Source organism: Ornithorhynchus anatinus, chromosome 7 (assembly GCF_004115215.2).
Source record: "Ornithorhynchus anatinus isolate Pmale09 chromosome 7, mOrnAna1.pri.v4, whole genome shotgun sequence".
NCBI lineage: Eukaryota > Metazoa > Chordata > Mammalia > Monotremata > Ornithorhynchidae > Ornithorhynchus > Ornithorhynchus anatinus.
In genome coordinates this window covers 54612927-54633503 of record NC_041734.1, presented here as the reverse complement: position 1 = coordinate 54633503, position 20577 = coordinate 54612927, and the positions used below count along the sequence as shown (strand labels likewise).

Genomic DNA, 20577 nt, shown 5'->3' with positions numbered 1-20577 from the left:
TTGAGCCCCATCATTTCCTATCACTACTCTTGTCACCAAGTGAAATTATAAAATTTTATAAAGGTGAAGCAACAGAAAAACTTTGGAACCTGCAGCCGAAAGGTCAAGGAATAACAATAATAACTGTGGTATTTATTAAGTTCTTACTATGTGCCAGGCACTGTACTGAGCGCTGGGTTGGATACAAGTGAATCAGCTTGGACACAGTCCATGCCCCACATGGGGCTCACAGCCCTATTCCCCAATTGCAGAAGAGGTAACTGAGGCACAGAGAAGTGTAATGCCCAAGGTCACAGAGGAGACAAGCAGTGGAATGCAGACTCTTTTGAGGAATGGGTATATACATGACATCCCCTCCCCTGCTACCCCCAGGGCCTCTTCTTCCACCTCTTCCCGAGCAGCTATGTTTCGGTCAAAACTAAACTTCTGAAGATGAGCTATGTAGGTTCCAGATTGTTTGGTCATTTTTGCTACAGCACTGATCTATTTAATACTTCGTAGGAGTTGAAGCTTTAATCTCTGACAAGAGAAAGTTGACAGCGTGATGTGTTATGAAGAGTTATTATAAAAGCAAATGTGAACAGGAGACCTTGATTTCCGATGGAGATGGGAGAAATGTCCTCAAGTTAAAAGAACAATTTAAAAGAATGTGCGCAGGGAACATTTCTACCAACCCTAGTGTATTGTACCTACCCAAGCGTTTAATACAGTGCTCTGCACAGAGTAAATGCTCAATAAATACCACAGATGAACTGTGTGTGAGAACTGAGGCACGTTGGAACAGAAGACAACTCAAAACATCAATACTGGGGGAAAAGATGGGTCTGTCTTCAGAGATATCGATCAGTCAATCAGTGGCATTTACTGAGCATGTGTGCAGAGAACTGTGCTAAGCATTGGGGAGTTGGCCATACAACATAGTTGGTAGACAAGTTTCCTGCCCACAATGAACTGAGAGGCTCCTAGCTCTAAGGGTTGTGAAGACTTGTTAGCAAAATGTAGACAGCTCTCTTTCTGGGTTGATTTGAGAGAAGTCTTGCCTAGAATAGGGAGCAACAAGATGATGTATCGAGCTGACACTTGAGCTCTGTCCACGAACTAACGGTAAATCGGGCTCGCGGGTAAAAAGGCCAAGTATTCCTGCACTAAAAGCCCTAAAAGAATTATACCTTGGCAGGAGTTACCCAATGATGCCTTAGTAAAATGGACATTCCACCTTAGGAAGAGAGCCAACATAATGCCGGGGCACAGTAATATGGCACAAAGGCACTAAACTCTGACTAAAGGGATTAGGGTATGGCTTACTGGGAAATCTTCCCATCAGGTGTGCAGGTGGCCTGGCTCATCCATTTCAGAGCCAGTTCCATTTTCAAATGTTTTCAGTGAACAGATACGCACAGGGTAACCTGGTCTATAAAAAGTCCACGACAAAGCAATGACAACTTACTGCTGATAGTTTGGAAAAACACAGCTGAGAGAAGCAGCCTGTTATCAGGGACAGATGGTTCAATATCAGGGTAAAAAAAAATACATAATTTCACAAGGCAAAGAGAAAGAAACAAAAGTAGCATCAAGTTTGACTCAAAGGTAAAAGGAATCAACAGGGCTGAAAAGAACAGTAATGTACAGCTAGAAGAGAAAGGCAGGTTATATGTTGATTTGTAATTAACACTGCATTTTTGGAAGTGACTCCACTAGGGACACTTAATTTTAGGAGCACCGAGTCTTAATCTGACCATCTAAACTCTCCATGCACAAAAGAACAATCCTGTTCCCAATTGCGCCAGGGGAATCCCAAAGAAAAGTTGTCCCAGTTGCATTTACAGCTGAGAGGCTGTCCAGAACACTAAAGGCCGAGAAAAACACGGAACAATGAAAAATAACTTATCCTAGAGTTCGTTTTTAATTGATACTAAAATTAACGGTGTTTTTCAAGCAGTTTGCAAAGTTAGGTTACAATGGCAATTTAATTTTTAGCCTGCTTCGTACCCTAGGCTCAGGTAAGGAGGGGATGCCTAGGTGTGTTTTCCAAAGCCATTCTTGTTTTCTTATTTCACGTAGGGAACACAAAAATAATAGCCTTTTGTGCCCATAACTGCATAGTTGACAATAATGATTTGCTCAAAAATACAAGTATACTCCATCATTAATCAGCCAATATAACACTGTTCCTATACTCAAATATTACATTACACAGGATGAGCCCTTTAAAAGGTCTTTTAAGCTTCCATTCTGAAACTTCATGATTCCACACAAAAGACATATGCAAGCACGCGTATAGGACAAATTCCTGTTACAGTTCAAATTTCACAATTTCAATGTGGCCAGAAAAGGTGGAGAATAGATAAGTAATTGCATGAGCATTTACATTTGTTAAAGTTTGGGGTGAATTTGACAAACTGTGTGGGAAATCTTTTCCATCATCCATCAGAAAGATCTGAACATATCCAAGAATGGTCATACTTTTGTAATAAACACCTCAATTTATAAGGTTGTCCAATTTCCCAGGGGTGAACCTCCTATACAATTTGTAAATTAAAGCACAAAACGTTGGCCATAAAACACTCGTGAGGATATACAAATCTGTTTTCACATTCCAGCCCACTTTGTTTAAGGCACTGCAGCAAGGACACACAAACAATAACATTTTGTATTATTTATTTTTTTCACCTGCAAACTGTAGCAAAACATGATCAGCTTTATTATGCAGACAGGTATCCCTCTACATTTTAGAGAATTTAGGCATGTATAAATAGAAGAGCTCTTTAGGAAAAGGAAAAAAAATTCAAGAATGAATAAAACCTTCCAATTTTGACTTGATAACTTTCAAAGGGAAGGGTTAAAATGATTTAGGTCATTCATTCCAAGAGGTACAACAGCACCTTGAAGTGGCTGATCTATTTTCCCCAGTAACATTTCTCACATAACAATGTGTTAAAGTTACAAATACTGATATGCACAAATAGCTAATTCCTAAGAAAAAAATATGTACAGTACTGCAGCATAATGAATGTGGTACCTGCAATAACTTAATATTAGCCAATTTTAATATACATGATACCGCTATCTCTTTCTGCCAATTCATAGGTTATGGGATGTTACCAGAGCCCTCTGTTTTGCACGTATCACCTGGTGTTTATTACACAATGCAGGCTTCTGAAAGACTTTCCTTGTGTTTAAAGCTAAGATCAGTGAAACAAGACAACAGTGCAAGAGGAGCAGAGATGTTATGTAACCACGTAAGAGTTCATTTGGGTAAAGTGTCTGTAAGGCTATAAGAAAGGATTGGTTGATGAACTTCCCGTTGGATATTGTCCTGTTGGTGCACCGGCCTGAAAGTAGAGAGAGACTGGAATCAGCACTGGGAAATTGGTTACACACGCCAGACCCTCAAATAGTGAATGGGTTCTGCCCTGAGCCGCATTTTCATTAGGTGGTTTGGATAGGATGCCACTGCAGAAGCAGGAAGTGGTCTTCTGCCAGGGCATCTGCCTGGACAAAACTCAGTGGGCTGTCAGAAACGGTTATGGGCGAGGGTGCGGAATTCAACATGGCGTGAGCACCAGCCACAACCCATGAGGAGCACACTGATGTTGCAGTAGGACTGGCGGTAAATGAATCTGGAGTGAAATGGACAGCCTCAGAGAAGAGCAGAATTTGCCACTGCTTTGCCAAGGGGACGGGGGAAAAAGCACCTCCATTTTATGTCGCAACTTATCCGTTACTGCATACTTCTGTCTGCAACATCGCTAATTTAAGAAAAGCCAATCCTCAGAAGAGGATGGTATATAAATACCTCTGTTTCAATTTGAACAGCCTTTAAGAATGCCTTGTCACCAGAATACTGAACTGCATCTAGGAGGACTCACATGCTGCTTTTCCTAATTTGAAACAAAAACAAGCTGCATGTCTCTTAAGCCAAATCTGTACACGATAACATCTCTTTGGACTGGAATTAATTATAAAAGACAATTAACAAATCTCACTTACCATGAACGGATTACTAGATACTCCAGCAGCTGCAACTTGGCCAAAAGGGGTTACCACCGGCTTCGCTTGTCCAAAAGCTGCAAAACCTGCACCTTGGTAAAGTAGAACCACCAGTTACAATCCACTTTGGAAGCGATCCCCAATTGTGCTTATTAAACCGGAGAACCAGTTTCTTGGCAAATACCCTTTGGGAAGGCTCAAAATTTTCATCTAGTGCAACTGAGGTCTCACCCCCTTCCAAACTCCAGAGATGAGATGTTGTTGATGATGATGATTTCATAAGTGATAATAATAAAATCAATAATAATTAATGATAACTGTGGTATATGTTAAGCATTTACTTTGTGCCAGGCACTGTACTAAGCACAGGGGTAGATACAAGGTAACTGGGTTGGGCACAGTCCCTTTCCCAAACAGGGCTCACAGACTCAATCCCCATTTTACAGATGAGGGAACTGAGGTACAAAAGTGAAGTAACTTGCCCAAGGTCACATTGCAAGCAAGTGACGGAGCCAGGATTAGAATTCAGGTACTTCTGACACCCAGGCCCATGCTCTGTCCACTAGGCCACACTGCTTCTTGATTAGGCTGTAAGCCCGTCAATGGGCAGGGATTGTCTCTATCTGTTGCCGAATTGTACATTCCAAGCACTTAGTACAGTGCTCTGCACATAGTAAGCGCTCGATAAATACTACTCAAAATACTACTGAATGAATTTCCACCAGTGGACTGTCTTAAAAACAAAATGCTGCCCAAATAACTCTGGAGTGTTGGCTAACATCAGCATGGGAGTGTGCTTGCATGAAAATGTACGGTCAATGATCCAAGTACACAAAATGACCGATATTATGCTGAATCAACTATCAAAAGTAATTCCTGGTTCTTTGGCAAAGCAACATCTGATTGTTGGACATAAAACAGTCTAATTTGGGTGGCTGTCATCCAGCCTATTTAGGAGTTTATCTAACCCATCTTTTTAAAGATGAGATTCTGGAATATTTATTGGGAACCATAATCTTTAACACTTGGGTCTGCTGCTATTGAATCACAAAAATCAATCTTCTGACTCCACCAGAACTTAGCCTCTACCCTGTGGCTAATTTTCAGAGGCAGTCTCAGAAATCTGAGAGTCTGCAGGAGTCTGCTTCACTGAACAACCGCCTTAACTGCAGTTTTCCTTCTCTGAAGGTTCTCAAATACTCAAATGGGCTTTTCATTTCTGACTGACTAAAAGGTTCCACAAAAATATGATAAAGAGAAATCCATCAAGTTTAGATAAATAAAAAAACCAAAAACCAAACCAAAAAAACCCCTCCAAGGCAATCCAGGGAAGATTCTTTCCTTTTGCTATCTTGTAAGCTTTTCCTACCTGGAAATAGAAAGGCAGTCTACACAAATCTAATTAGGTGCACTTTTTAACATGGACGAAGTATAAAAATAGAATTAAGCCTTCCTAAAATAAAAATTGGGGGGTGGGAAGGAGGGGGAATTACACACCTATCCTTACAAATGTTAATATACGCAGCCAAGAAAACAACTTTTAGACATGATGTAAGCAAAACAGAGAAAAACTCTACTCAACATCTTGGCAATACAATTTGCCCCAAGAGAGCTAAAATAGCCTCGCTTAATCACTTCACTTATATAAGCCTTAGGTAATTTTATTACAAGATCCAAGTACTTTCCGTTCCCTAGGAAATTAGTTTACAGTCCAAATCCCCAATCTACAGCAATGTGTTCTTTAGAGGGTATTTAAATTCAGGCGGACAAACAGTCTGCACGGATGACCTTACCATTTGGCTGTTGAGAAAAAGCTGTCTGTTGAGGGAAAGCTGCTTGGGCTGGGAAGGCGGGCTGCTGGAAATTGCCACTAAAACTAGTAGGAAGACTGTAAGAAGCAGGAGTTCCAAATCCTGCAGGCATGCTCATGGATGCTGTGCCAAATGTTGCTGCTGGAAACAAAATTACCCAACGTTAGATTGTAGGAGTCGATCGGCATCCTAGATTGACAGCCTATTAACTCTCTTATGCTCCACAGATGGTATCTCTGCAAAGCACGGTCAGTAACGTCTGGCTTCTGAGGAGCTTTCCATAGCTATAGTTACCCTGAAATAGATAATATGAAATCTAGTCAAATGTTCCAGATCCATCACATTTAAGGAGGTGAATTTTAGGCCCTACACTTAATTCAGAAATTAGTTTGGTAATAATAATAATGACTGTATTTGTTAAGCACTTTCTATGTGCCAAGCACTGTTCTAAGCGCTGGATACACACCTAGGTAATTTCTCTCCCGGTACTTTTTCAGGGAAGAGTTGAACTGTTCCTTGATTGGATGCTTAATACTTTTCAGGAATCAAATTTTAAAAAGCATAAGGATTTTTAAAATCCAATAAACAATATATTTTAAGAAATACAATTTTAAATAACCTTAACTGTATAAAATATTCATGAGGACAGATGGCATAAAGCTAACAGTTCCAAAAGGAAGCTTATTTCCTCAGGTTTACAGCTGCTGAACATTGCAGGTAGGGCACTATACTAGAGTATCTGTAATCATCTTAAATGGAACAATACATAAACGGCTGAATGCTATATTTACAGAATACATTTCACTGAACTTTTAAAGAATGGCTTGGTAATTCCACTGGATTTTCTGATAACCATATATTATACCTAGGTATTTTTAAAAGAAGTTTTGCCTCTATAGAGGGCTCAGTCACTCAATTCATTTTTATACCTTTAGGAAAGACTAATGGAGAGATATTTTACTATATGGTGTAGTGATTTTTAAAAAGTTTGGCTTGGCTTTGGAAGGTCACAAGATACTATGAAAACAATGGTAAGAAGCAATCCTAGAGACGGCTGCATTGAAAAGGAAATACCAAATATATCACACACAGAGTAAAACAGAACTTGATAACACACACGTTGCACTGACATAACTTTTACGCAGTACATCTTCTAATAAGGCGTTGATAAGCGAACTAAATACAGACACAGGAAAACCAAATCCATTGGGACAACTGGGTGCAATGGTTTGGTATATTTAAAAGGAATCACAAACTACCATAAACACACACTTTAGAGCTATTACTATAAGCTGCAAGTATTTACTTCTGTGACCATGGAGAGTAAGCGATGATACTAGCAGCAATTCTTGTGCTCAAGCAAATTTTAGGTCACGATTTAATTCTTCTGCCACACATCCATGCCCAGTCCATATTAACACATGGAATAAACCTACTCAAAATTCCTCATGCAGAGAATCAGAAAATCAACAAGAAGCTTTCACAAGCAAACAATTAGCCACACATAATTCAGATATCAAATGTGGCCACCTACCAAAATGAGCGTGGGGAAACACTTGGGAGTGCAATGCTCCTGAAAGGCCTTATGGAGAACCATAGAGAGACCAGATAATGTCAAGTTTTAATATCCCTCATCAGTAGCCATTTCTCAAATTAAAATGATTTAATTCGGTAACGATGCCTAAGTTCAGAGGTTGGCTTCTTAAAACCACCTAAAATAGCACCCTAAATATTGTTAATGGAAAATTTGATTGTGGCCAGACGGCTAGTAAATGGTAAAATTGATTATTCGCTACTTTTCAACTAAACACACAGAACTATGAAAAGAAACAATTAGAAGTCGCATTGAATACCATAATGTTTCATGCAATATTACCTATAAGCAATCACAAGCCCAAACTTAACTAAAACCTACAAACGTTTTAAGAGCTACCTATAGGAATATAATATTCAAATACCACTGAAACATTTCCTACACATACAGAACTACTGTTCTCTTCAGCTATTAAATATTAAATTAGTTCCATGAAAACAGAGTGTAATACAATAAAGAAAAGAGCACTAAAAGCACAGTCCCCTATAGGAAATAATGCAAAATTACCATGTGCCCAAGACCCAAAAATTGATCCCCCAAAATTTATATTTTAAAGTAGTGATATAAGACACAATTAATGCAATTCTGATTAAAAAACAATGCAAATAACTGCAATAATGAAAGATTTGGAATTAGTTTTTTATATGTACATATTGTTAATACTTAATTTTCAAAACAATAAGGCTGGGGTGCTAACAAGCTAGAGATCTGTCCTTAACTAATGCTAAACTTGAAAGGGACTTTAATCACTTGTCAAGTAAGTCAAAAATACTTAGAAGTTTGAAAAGGAGGAGAAAGGAGTTGTTCAAGTCAATATAAACTCTGCAGACATTTCCAGGTATGAGAGTGGTGTAATAGATATTGGCACTGTATTCAAAAGCACTATCAAGAAAGAACTCAGAGTTAAAAGATGTGCACTATAAATGGGGAAGACTGTAAACCCAGAATAGTTATTGTTATTATTGGTAATAATTGCATGTCAACCTCTGAAAACCTGCAACTAAGTGTGAGACAAATGGATCAATGTCATTTTAAGCCTGTGTGCTTAAATGTATTCTTGACAAACAGCTGTGAAAAAATTAAAGGTTCATCATGACCCCATGTGAGAACTTCCAAAAGAAAGAGAACCTGGCACAGAGTCTTCCACCTAGTAAAGGTCCTCGAAGACTGTCAATTATGACAAAGGTGAAGAATAGTCACTGGGAAGATGAGGTTGCCACTGACAAATATAGATTTAAAAAAACTCATTCTTGTTCTCCTGGCCTAAAACTCCCTTCCCCCCATCAATCCCACCAGGCTGAGGCAATTCTCATCCTCCAAATGCTCTTAAAATACCACCTCCTCCAGGAAGCCTTCCACCACACCCTAATTACATCAACTTAACTGCCATCCTTAGTAATTAAGTACTTTTCCTACCTTAGTTGATATGTATAATTTTATGTGCATGTTCAATTTATTCAGACAATGCATCCTACTATATTTGCACAAGTTTGCTGTAACCTTGTTATTTCTCCCACTCCAAATATCTGTAAATATTTTTTGTCTATCTCCCTCAGTGGACTGCAATTTCCTTGTGGGCTGGGAAAAGGAATCTTCCTTATGCTGAAGTCTCCCAAATGCTTGGTACAGAGCTTGTTCTCAATAAATGACACTGACTGATAGGAAAACATCTAAACTACTTGTTCCAAAATGTGGTACTGCAGTAGCACGCTTTATCAACATGGTTCTGTGGATTTAGGAGTCATTTCACTCATTCATTGTGAAGCTAGTTTCTGCTGCTCTCAGTAGCTAGCATTTTCTTGGTGGATATGAATTGGAAGAAATAATTTGTTTGCTGCTTCAAAATTAGTACAACCCAACTCTTGCTGAAGAGTATATCAATGGCTGCTTTCCAAAAGTAAAAACTGCAGTAACATCCTCAAATAAGGGGAGTAAGCATTTCAACAGAGGAGCTCTTGCTGCTTATTTTCCTTTACAATTCCTTGAGGGGAGAACCACCTTGATGAGATATTTTCAAACACTGTTTTCTAATTTCTCTTGTTCGGTCTAGCTGGTCTTCATAGGTCCTTTCAATTCGTTGGTAGTATTGTTTATGCTCTCTGTCCTAGCTTCTTCTCACCCTAATTTCCAACTTCTTTAATTACCCATAAGCATATTATCTTTTTTCATAACTTGAATTAGTCAACTTTGTTTTCAAACCTCACCTTAATTCCTTATCTTCAAGTTTTTTCTTCTATTTGGTGACCTAAATGTCAGTGTTTCTGCTTATTCATTCTGGCTCTCACACAGCCTCGTCCAGTGTCCACTTTCAGACACTAAGTCTAAAGAGAAGCCTTGTAATTTTGTTTTCAGATTTTACCTACTGTTTTATTGATTTGATAATATTCCCTCAAGATTCCAGTACTTTATTCAGCAACTCTTCAATCCTCATTGAAGACTCTTCTAAAGTAAAGTGTATGTACTCCTTTTTTTCCTTTCCATATATACATCATTAATAGTGCGTTCTTTAAATTGTCACTGATGATTTAAGGTTAAAAAAAATCCCCATTGCAAAATATGATGAATATAGGGGAAAAAGTGTCAGAAAATAACATGGTTTTCAACAGCTGGAAGATCAGCAAAGTTCCAAAAGTGGAAAAATAATGTAAGGGAGATTTGGGTGAATATACAAAGAAGTGTTTGGGCAGGGATTGTGTTTACGAACTTCACTGTAGTCTACTCTCCCAAGTGTGCTCTGCCCACAGTAAGCTCTTAATAAATACCATTCATTTATTGAGGCTTGTTCTGAGTACTGGAATTAGGAGATATAAAGATGTCTTTTAATGCTTCCATTTTTTTTGAAATGGTTAACTAATTGTGGCAAAATCAATTATTTCTAAATACGAATACTGAAGACGCCCAGGAGCGACACTCTACAGGGACATACACCACTTTTCTCAGTATAGATGAAGTCTAGAAATCTAAACTAACATGTGTCAGAATGTTAGGACATTTTCAGTTAGACTCCTGGAAACATTCAAATTTAAATGTGAATGCAAATTTTATTAGTAATCCATATACTGTGAGAGAATAAATGTATTTGAGTTTACATAACACTGTGGTTGGAACACAGGCTTACTGGGGATAAGTGGCCTGCAACAAACCCTTTTGGTCCCTGAAAACTTAAAGGGAGTGGTGCCTTCATTACTAATTAGGATACTTATAAAGTACTTACAACATGTTAAGTGCTGGGGTAGATATAAGGTTGTGAAATTGCACTGAGTCTCAGTCCCTCAAGGGGCTCACAACCCACTTGATCTACATTTTATAGATAAGGACACTGAGGCCTCAAAATCTTAAATGACTTGCCCAAGGTTACACAATAAGCAGGCATGTGGCAGAGCTGGCTTCTTTTCATTAGGCCACGCTGGATATTATTAACTATGGCCTACACACTGCATACCCACCTGTTGAGGGTCTGCAAATTCAGAAGTTGACTCATTAGTTACTGCAATGGCTTCAGTGTCCAGGGCATTGAAATATAAACCAAGGACATGCCCCAAACCAATAAGGCTCAAGTTGAGAGCCTGACAAAGGTATATACGATGATACAAAATGGAATAAACTCAAATTTCTTATACAAACTTTTCCAAGGAACCCCAAGTATGAGTTTTTCCATACATCTTGCAATAAATAGGAAAGCACTGGTAAAAGTTTTCATCATTGAGATCCTCTACATAAATTTTGCCAGATATTTCAGGGTATAATTTCAACAGAAGCTCTTATCTCTTTGAGAAGGGCTGGGAGGGAAATTCGCAAATTTAGTTTTAAAAATACCTTCATTTTAAAGCTCTCACTTATTTTTGCTTCAGTGGTTTTTACCCAAAAAACTTTGCATTCTCTATGTTCGATAGTATTATTACATGCACTGGGTTTTCTTGGGGACTTCCTTCAGAGGATGCCTCCAGATTAACACCTCCTTTACGCCTTTCAAAATTACAAGGTGTGATTCTTTTTCTTACCTGCTGCTCTGGTGTTGGTCTGGAATGGATTTGTAGAAGATGCCACAGAGGGAACAGGAGCAGCAACGAATGGATTCGTAGAAGGTGTAGCTTTAAAAAAATTATAACCTTTTTACAATGCACTGATTTTTCTGATTTATCTATAAAAGACTGCAGACTGTCTGCTCACTGTGGGCAAGGAATATGTCTGCCAAGTCTGTTGTATTGTAGGCTCCCAAGTGCTTAGAACAGTACTCTGCACATAGGTTCCATCGATGATACTGATAATAGTAATGGTAATTATGGTACTTGTTAAGCACGGACTATGTGACAAACACTGTTCTAAGAGCTAGGGTAGATAAAAATTAACCAGGTTGGACACGGTCCCTGTCCCATTTGAGTTTACACTCTTAATCCACCCGCCTTTTTTTTTTTTAATAGATGAGGTAGCTGAGGCACAGAGAAGTGAAATGACTTACCCAAGGCCACAGAATAGACATGTGACAGATCAAGGATTGGAACCCATGACCTTCTGACTCCCAGGCCCGTGCCCTATCCACTAGACCACGCTGCTTTTCTAAATGCCAACTGAATTGGTAAGAGTATGAAATACATCTTTTAGTACAAGCACATCTTTTAGAGAAGGACCGTGGCTTAGTAGATAGAGCATGGGCCCGGGAGTCAGAAGGACCTGGGTTCTAATCCTAGCTCCGCCACTTGTCTATTCTGCGACCTTGGACAAGTCACTTCACTATGCCTTGGTTCCCTCATCTACAAAATGGGGATTAAGAGTATGAGCATCTTGTGGGACAGGGACTGGGTCCGACCTGATTGGCTTATATGTCTCCCAGTGCTTAGAACAGTGCTTGGCATATAGTAAGAGCTTCACAAATACCAACATTATTATTATTAATATTCTTCTTACTATGACAACGACCCTTTCTCTCACTTGTGAAAAAAAGACATTCTTGAGGGCAAAAAAGTTTGGTTTTACTGCATCCCAGAAATCCTGGGATATGGATTCAGTGTGCGCTTTTAGGCACTGCAAAAGAAGTCTTTAAAGAAGGCAAATACACTTTCATGAACCTTGGGGATATGAATACATACCTCCAAATGGAGCAGGCACACTTGAAGACGTGGGTTGTGTCTGTGTAGCAGCACCCACTGGCACTGTTCCAAAAACATTGCTGAAAAATATTCAGTGGGGTATTTTAGAAAATATTTTTAAAATCTGTGAGAACATTAAACAATATTTATTAATGGCCCTTAGAAAACACGAGTGATATTCCGTATACTTTTCAAATATACTTTGATACCCAAAGGGGATAATTTTGTCGCTGTTTTTAAAGGATAAATAGTGCTGAGCAATGGGACATTCTATTTAATTTGTAAAGACACAGTTATATGAACTTCTGAATTTCCAAATGAGTATTATTTCTTCAGACCCTGCAACTGCAGTTACAAACACGCAAAGTACACTATTGTACTAAGTGACAACGATATCCTACTGAGCAGGAAATCTGTACCACGACTTTAAGACAGACTGAAAGTAAGTCATTTTGGGAATATTTTGCACATTCCCCACAGGATTTTTTTTTTTTTTTAGCATGTGTCAAAGAGGTTTGTGACGGGGAACACCTGCATTTTTGTTTATATAGTCTTCCCTGGGCCATACCATGATGATTTACTTTAGTCAGGAATAATATTATAAGACAACGACCATGTTGAACCTGTTCACATCCAGAAAGAATAAAATGTAATATAACACTTTAAAAATCACATGACCAAAGCAAAAGACGCACATAATTTTGGGTTTTCTTCTTTTAAACACAAGACGATTGTGAAATCTTCACTTTTATACCTGCAAATAATGTTTCAAAGCCACTGTTATGTTAACTTTTAATAAAAAAAAGTACCTGCTAACATTACTGGTGGAAGTATACGCATTACTAGAGGTTGATGTTGAGCTGAATACACTGTCTAATTCGGCCAAAGCTGCATACTTGTCCGAAGAACTTGTCTGGGTTGGAGCTGAAACAGCTGGGCCTGCTGGTGTTTTAACTCCTGTGCCAAAACCACTTCCTTGCTCACCACCACCTAGAAAAAAATATAGACTGCAATTTAAATTCATGAAGTACAGTAATTTATCAAATAAACTTATTAGTTGGTTCCAGATCTTCTAGTAACATGGGTATTTTCAAAATTGGATATTTCAGTTTAAGAAGAGAAAAACTGATTAAAAATAGGAGATTTAGGTGGCAGCATTGTAATGAATTCAGAAATGATTTGGCTTAGTTCACCCCTGGAACGGAGATTGAGATATTTTAACTGGTAGTTGAAACTACTGTCTCTCCCCATTCCACTCGCCATTTCGCTCTGCTTCCCAGATCATTTTTGTAAAAATAACATTCTAAAAAACCACCGACCCCTTGCCAATGGCCTCCCTCTCGGAACTGTATGACAGACCACATGTACGTATGATAGACCATCATATATGATAGACCACAACTCTCCCCACCTTCAAAGCCTTATTAAAATCTCATCTCCTCCAACAGGTCTTCCCTGACTAAGCCCTCCTTTCCCCTACTTCCTCTCCCTTCTATGTTGCCTATGCACTTGGATCCAGACACTTTAAGCACTCGACACTTGCCCCACCCTCAGCTGCACAGCATTTATGTACACATCTGTAATTTATTTCAATGTCTGTTTCCCCCTCTAGACTGTAAGCTCCTTGTGGGCAGGGAACAGGTCTGCTAACTCAGCTGTACTGTCCTCTCCCAAATGCATAGTACAGTGCTCTGCACACAGTTAAGTGCTCAATAAATACAATTGGTTAACTGACTGCCCATGACAGTCTCTAAACAATTAAAGAGCATCACAACTACCAAAACCTGAACCATTAGAATGTTCAAATTACAGGTCCCTACTGTCCATTCACTTTTAACTATAATTACATTTACCTTAGCCATGATATAAAGAAAAAAACAAGACCTCAAGGCATATAGTGACTAGGTATTGATGGGGTTTAAACGAGATATTTAATTTTCAAAGCAAGATTTAAGTACTGTTTTTCATGGTAACTACTGAAAATTTTCGAAGTATTTTAAGCCTGAGAATTTCTTCAGAAATCACTTTATCACAGTTACCATTTCTGACAATGGCGAATTGTGAATTAATGTGCTCAGGTTTAATCAGTTTTTGGAATACAATACGTATGTATATTATATATGTATTATATGTATTATATATGTGCATATATAGTAATCAAAAAACCAATTAAATCTGAGTGCCTTGTCATTTTAATCCCATGTATATACATACTAATATACATATATTATGAAAGACCTTAATACCTTGCCCAGTACTGAAGATATTGTCTAAATTAGCAAGTGCTGCATATTTGTCAGCTGTTGGGAGATTAGCTTTATTTGTTACAACTTTATTGACAGTTGTTGCTGATGGATGGCTCTGAGAAGCATTGAAGGCTCCAAAATCCGCACTGGATGATTTGGGGAAGTTATCAAAATGAGCAAAATTAGCATTTACTGCTGCACCACTTCCACCTGTAACAAAATGAATGAGACAGAATACTTTAAATTCACCTCAAATTCTTCCAAAACACCCTTAGGAATGACAACATGGTTATTTTTTCCTCAATTAAGCTTCCCAAAAGCCCATGGCACCTTTAAATACATCTTTGTATAATATGCCATATGTCCTAAGTGGCCTAAATTTTGAAGTTTCTCAATATAACTATATAATTGCAGGGTTGGATTTTTCAGAGCAAGTCTTTTTTGGTGACATCCAATTCAAGAAGGTATTTCTAAGCTACGAAAATCTCCATACCAATTATCTTAGGCATCACTCACCCTCCATGGCTAACAATTATGATCAGGTTAAGACAGAAGCCACAGAGTCTTTGCCATTACCTCTTCAGGGCTCAATGGACATGTCTGTATTTATAGATCAGCGTGTATGAACAAAAATATGCACAGAAACGTTGTTCACGTTCAAAAATGTCACTACCAACGGTAAGATCAATCAAGCCCCGGTTGAGGGTTTGGCTAACAGATCTATCCAAAGCCCGACACTCCCTGGCCCATTATGAGCGTGTTAAGACGATCCTTGCCATACTGAGGTGCTGTTGCTTGCAGTGCCCTTGCTTACTCTCTTCAGATCTGACCTCTTGGCTCCCAAACTAGTGGAGAACAGCAACTCTTTTCCCAGTCTGTTGCTTTCTAGGCAGGAGTGCCTGCTGCAATTTGCATTCTCATAGCCTGCTGCTAGTCCACAATGCTTGAGACTCTTTCGCTGTGTTTTCAAAATGCTTACTCTGCTCTCTCTACTGGCCTGTGTCCTCAAGTTTCTTATAAATAGCCCTTTAGATATCCTATCATCCGCTCTCCTTGCTTGTTTTGGGATTACCGGATGAAGCTTTGCTGTGGTGAGCACTGCTTAAATGTTGGTGAGCTGACTGCAGTACCAGACTTCATTATTGCTGATCCTACTTGCCATTTGTTGTTAAATATGTCAAAAGGTAACACTGATGTCACAATACCAAAAGCCAGATGTGCCTTCTGGGGACAGTCCAGGCCTCACATTTTATAAAAGGATGTGCACAACCACAGTTTAGAAGACCTTCAATTTGGTTGAGAATCATGGTTGACCAAGGAATACTGCAAGATTCATCATTCTGGTTTGATATTATAGGAGTGGAGTTTCCCTCCAAGAATGAAAGAAGAGCTTCAGCCCTGGGACTTCAGGACTGAGGATCTGCACAAAGTAATTTATTATAGCAATACTGCAGGGAGTACTTAGCTTTTTTTCTAATTTTCGGGATCACATACTTTTTTCATGGCCATTTGACTCGCACAGTTTTTTAAATATTTGTTCTGAAAATGTTAGTAGTAATGTAAATAAAAAATTTTATTTGTCTTCATGGTGCAGCTCACTAGGAAGTGCGTCATTCTTCTGAGGATTAAATTAGCTGCTTCAGGGAAGGGGTACTAATGTGTTTTGTTTTTTTTCAAATAGTATTTGTTAAGGGCTTACTATGGGCCAGGCACCGTACTGAGTGCTGGGGTAAATACACGATAATTGAGTTGGGCACAGTCCATGTACCACAAAGGATTTACAGTCTTAATCCTCTTTTTACAGAGGAGGTAATTGAAATACAGAGATGTTAAGTGAGTTGCCTAAGGTCACAGAGTAGACAAGTGACAGAGCCAGGGTTAGAACCCAAGTCCTCTGACTCCCAGATCCAACCTCTTTTCATTAGGCCAGGCTGCCCTTCGTATTAGAGAAGCAGCGTGGCTCAGTGGAAAAGAGCACGGGCTTTGGAGTCAGGGCTCATGAGTTCAAATCCCAGCTCTGCCACTTGTTGGCTGTGTGACTGCGGGCAAGTCACTTAACTTCTCTGTGCCTCAGTTCCCTCATCTGTAAAATGGGGATTAAGACTGTGAGCCCCACGTGGGACAACCTGATTCCCCTATGTCTACCCCAGCGCTTAGAACAGTGCTCGGCACATAGTAAGCGCTTAACAAATACCAACATTATTATTATTAATTCTATAGTAGTCTCCAAAGAACTTGGTAACAGGGCCCTGCATAGAGTGGACTCTCAACAAATACCACTGATTGAAATCTTGCGGGTTGAGAAACATTCAAATAGTCAGGTGATTCCACTGCAGCAATATGCACTGATAATTCAAGAACTGCAAAAACAAGCCCGCCTGGCTATCACAGAATGGGGCAGGGGTAGTTGAGTATAAAACAAGAGAAGTATAAAACATTAGAGAAGCAGCGTGGCGCAGTGGAAAGAGCACGGGCTTTGGAGTCAGGGCTCATGAGTTCAAATCCCAGCTCTGCCACTTGTCAGCTGTGTGACTGTGGGCGAGTCACTTAACTTCTCTGTGCCTCAGTTCCCTCATCTGTAAAATGGGGATTAAGACTGTGAGCCCCACGTGGGACAACCTGATTCCCCTGTGTCTACCCCAGCGCTTAGAACAGTGCTCTGCACATAGTAAGCGCTTAACAAATACCAACATTATTATTATTATTATTAAAATAAAAGGAACCATCAAAACTTCCCAACTTATTCTATCAATAAATACATTAGTCTGGGCCAATAACCAGATCCATATGTAGTATTTATTAGGTTTACTCTAAATTTTCACTTAATCCCTAGTCATTCTAGAGAAAAAAAACTGTGATCTGTTCAAGTCTTTGGACAATGAAGGTGCTAAGCTTCTAAGTAACTAAATGCAAAAGACTGAACCATGCTAAGTAACTCAATCAAAGCCATTTAGTTGAGTATTTTGTCAAAGCAAAATAGTGTGTGATCAATGCAAGTGTCCTGTCTTTATTCTACCCAGTAGTCCCTTTTTGTTCTCTAAATTAGTTTAGCATATTACATTAGTGAAAATGAGATGTGTAGCATTAATAATCAAAGATGAAGGAACGAATTGAGAGCTAAAACTAAATCAAGAAAATAACAATGAGATGTTGCACAACACAATCTAGGTTTCCTCTAGCAGAACTTACTGTGGATAGCCTGGAGAGGAAAAGCTGAAGTCAATTCACCAAAACTGCAGCTAGATGAAAGCACTCTACATGCTGAAGAGCCAGAAATTGAGTGAGGAGTGAAATTAACAGACAAAAATGGGGAAAATAAAATTGAAGGAAAAAACCTTTAAACTACAAATGAATGACAAGTAGTCAGGTAAACAGCAAAGGACAGTCAAAGTAAGAATTCAAGATTTTTCAATAGTACTTACTACTCACAGAGTCTTCTTAAAATAAGATATCCTTACACTTTTTGTCCAATTTGTAACTTCACTATTTTTCCAATGCGTCTTTCCTAGACATATTAACATCTAAGTTTTTTCCACTGTGACAACTGCAGTACCTAATCCGGTTGCCATTAGAGGCATAACATCAACAGAAAGCAGTGGAATACAAGATTCTGGTATTTAAGAGTATACATCCAAGAGGTAGATTTACAGGTTTAATGTGAAAAGGGAATTGAGGAGTTAGTATGCTATGAATTAATTTCCCAAAGTCCAGAAAAACAGAAAAGAGAATTTTCATTTAGGTTTCCCCAGAGCTTCATAAAACAGGATTATTAAGGCAGATGATCACAAAATAATTCAGTTTAAAAAATTGATATTGTTTTTAAGACACATTTATGCAGAATGATTGAGAAGCTCTACCTGTATTTTGGGGTTGAAAAGGTGAGTGACTTGCTGTGGGGAAACCTCCAAAATTACTCGAACCACTAGACTGTCCAAATGCATCAAAGTTTGCAAAATCTGCATTTGCAGAATTCTGAGCTGAAATGGTAAAGGAACAAAACAGATTAATGGATGTGAAAACACAAACAAAATAAACAGATGAGACAATTGAATTTAAGATCTTCCTGAAGGACTCTGTGGATCCTGAATCCAATACTCCTTGAGGAAAGGGAAAGTTGTCTACCAATTATTGTACTGTATTCTCCCAAGCACTTCAGTATGTGCTCTGCACAGAATAAGTGCTCAATACCATTGATTGATACATTAAAAAGCACCAAACAATTGTTAAATTTCTAACACTACCTCCACCTGAATAGCAAGAATGTTGCCATGACCATATATCCACTGAAACTTTCTTATATATAAAAACAACTGACTTCATTAGCAGACAAAGCTCTAAAAATGTGGAGTTCACAATAAAGCAAAATGAATGAGAATGAACAATGTAACACTTAATGGTTTAAAATAAATTGCATTAAAGGTCTAGCCAACTTGAAAGGATATATTTACTAACTCTATTGTAGACTCCCAAGTGGTTAGTATAGCAAGCTTTCAGTAAATACCAATTAATCAATCATATTTACTGAGCGCTGACTGTAGGACAGAGCACTGTACTAAGTGCTTGGGAGAGTACAATTTAACAGATCTTGTGGTCTAGAATGGGAGACAGATATTAAAACATATTGTGGTGATAGTGAATGACAAAAATTCTTATTTGAATTCTTAAATATTTGCATACATCCAGGGATAGGAAAATGAATAAAGAGGGTAAAGATTACAGATTTCTGTCTCAAATTACACCCCCACTCAAAAAAGGGAAAATTCCTTCTCAAAGAGCTTCTCCTTTAAAAGTGACAAGCAATTAAAATGAAAAATGCTCCGAGCAGTGCTTCCTAAGGAAAATTTGGTTTCCATATCCCTGAAGGTCATCTCCATTTTATATGGTGTCCTCAGGATCTGGCAACATCTACAAGGAGAGTTTAGGGGGAAAAAAGGGAGCACAAGTTGACAGTTACAGGGTGTAGGAAGAGAAGATATGAAGTAAGCAATTAGTACAACACTGCGTGCAGAGCAGGCCACAATACTAAGCAGACAGACATTTTAACCAATTTCTTAAAAAACAAAAAGGATTTCACTCATTTCTTTAGCAAATCAGAAACTATCGATTTCTCTATAGATGACCTAATCATCATCAATGAACAGGATTTTCTGAATTTGAAGCAACTGAATACCACAGATGGTTTTCAGTTATTTTTAAAATGGAGTCTCTTTCAAAATATAGGTGTGATGAGACTTAACACCACATAAATTTATAAGAAATTACTCTTCCCAGTAAGCCCTTTCCCAACTTCCCCTCATTTGACCTATCCAAATGAGGTTATATAAACTCCAAGGGTACCTGATTATTAAAGCACTTATCCTATCCTGCCTTGATTACTAGATCAGTCTCCTTGCTGACCTCCCTGCCTCCTGTCTCTCCCGACTCCAGTCCATACCTCACTCTGCTGCCTGGATCATTTTTCTACAAAAATGTTCTGTTTCCACTCCTCAAGACCCTCCAGTGGTTGCCCATCCAGCTATGCATCATATGAAAACCCCTTACCATTGGCTTTAAAATCACCTTGCCACCTCCCACCTCACCTCGTTGCTCTCCTACTAAAACCTAGTCTGCACATTTCGCTCCTCTAATGCCAACATACTCATTGTACCTTGATCTCATCTATCTCACCACCGACCTCTTGCCCACATCCTGCCTCTGGCTTGGAACACTCTCCCTCTTCATATCGGGCAGACTACTACTCTCCTCACTTTCAAAGACTTATTGAAGGCACTTCTCCTCCAAGAGGCCTTCCCTGGCTAAGCCGTCATTTCCTTTTCTCCCATTCCCTTCTGACCTCCCCCTCCAGCCCT

General features: G+C 38.8%; 1 protein-coding gene across 13 annotated transcripts in view; it reads right to left on the bottom strand.

Annotated features, from left to right (window-relative positions):
* Nucleotides 1-1880: 1880 nt before the first annotated feature.
* Nucleotides 1881-20577, bottom strand: part of AGFG1 (ArfGAP with FG repeats 1) — a 71095-nt gene continuing 52398 nt past the window's right edge. For 2 of the 13 annotated variants that reach the window (XM_029068961.2, XM_029068959.2), the window contains 9 exons: nucleotides 18586-18705; nucleotides 14727-14938; nucleotides 13292-13473; nucleotides 12483-12562; nucleotides 11397-11486; nucleotides 7336-7383; nucleotides 5784-5942; nucleotides 3991-4082; nucleotides 1881-3332 (listed from right to left, as the gene is read on the bottom strand). In XM_029068961.2, coding sequence (XP_028924794.1) covers nucleotides 3273-3332; nucleotides 3991-4082; nucleotides 5784-5942; nucleotides 7336-7383; nucleotides 11397-11486; nucleotides 12483-12562; nucleotides 13292-13473; nucleotides 14727-14938; nucleotides 18586-18705 — 1043 coding nt within the window. In that variant the 3' untranslated portion in view covers nucleotides 1881-3272. Of the gene's footprint in view, nucleotides 3333-3796; nucleotides 3882-3990; nucleotides 4083-5783; nucleotides 5943-7335; nucleotides 7384-11396; nucleotides 11487-12482; nucleotides 12563-13291; nucleotides 13474-14726; nucleotides 14939-18585; nucleotides 18706-20577 lie in introns of all 13 variants that reach the window. The other 11 variants (XM_029068954.2, XM_039912497.1, XM_029068953.2 and 8 more) reach the window with 11 other exon arrangements.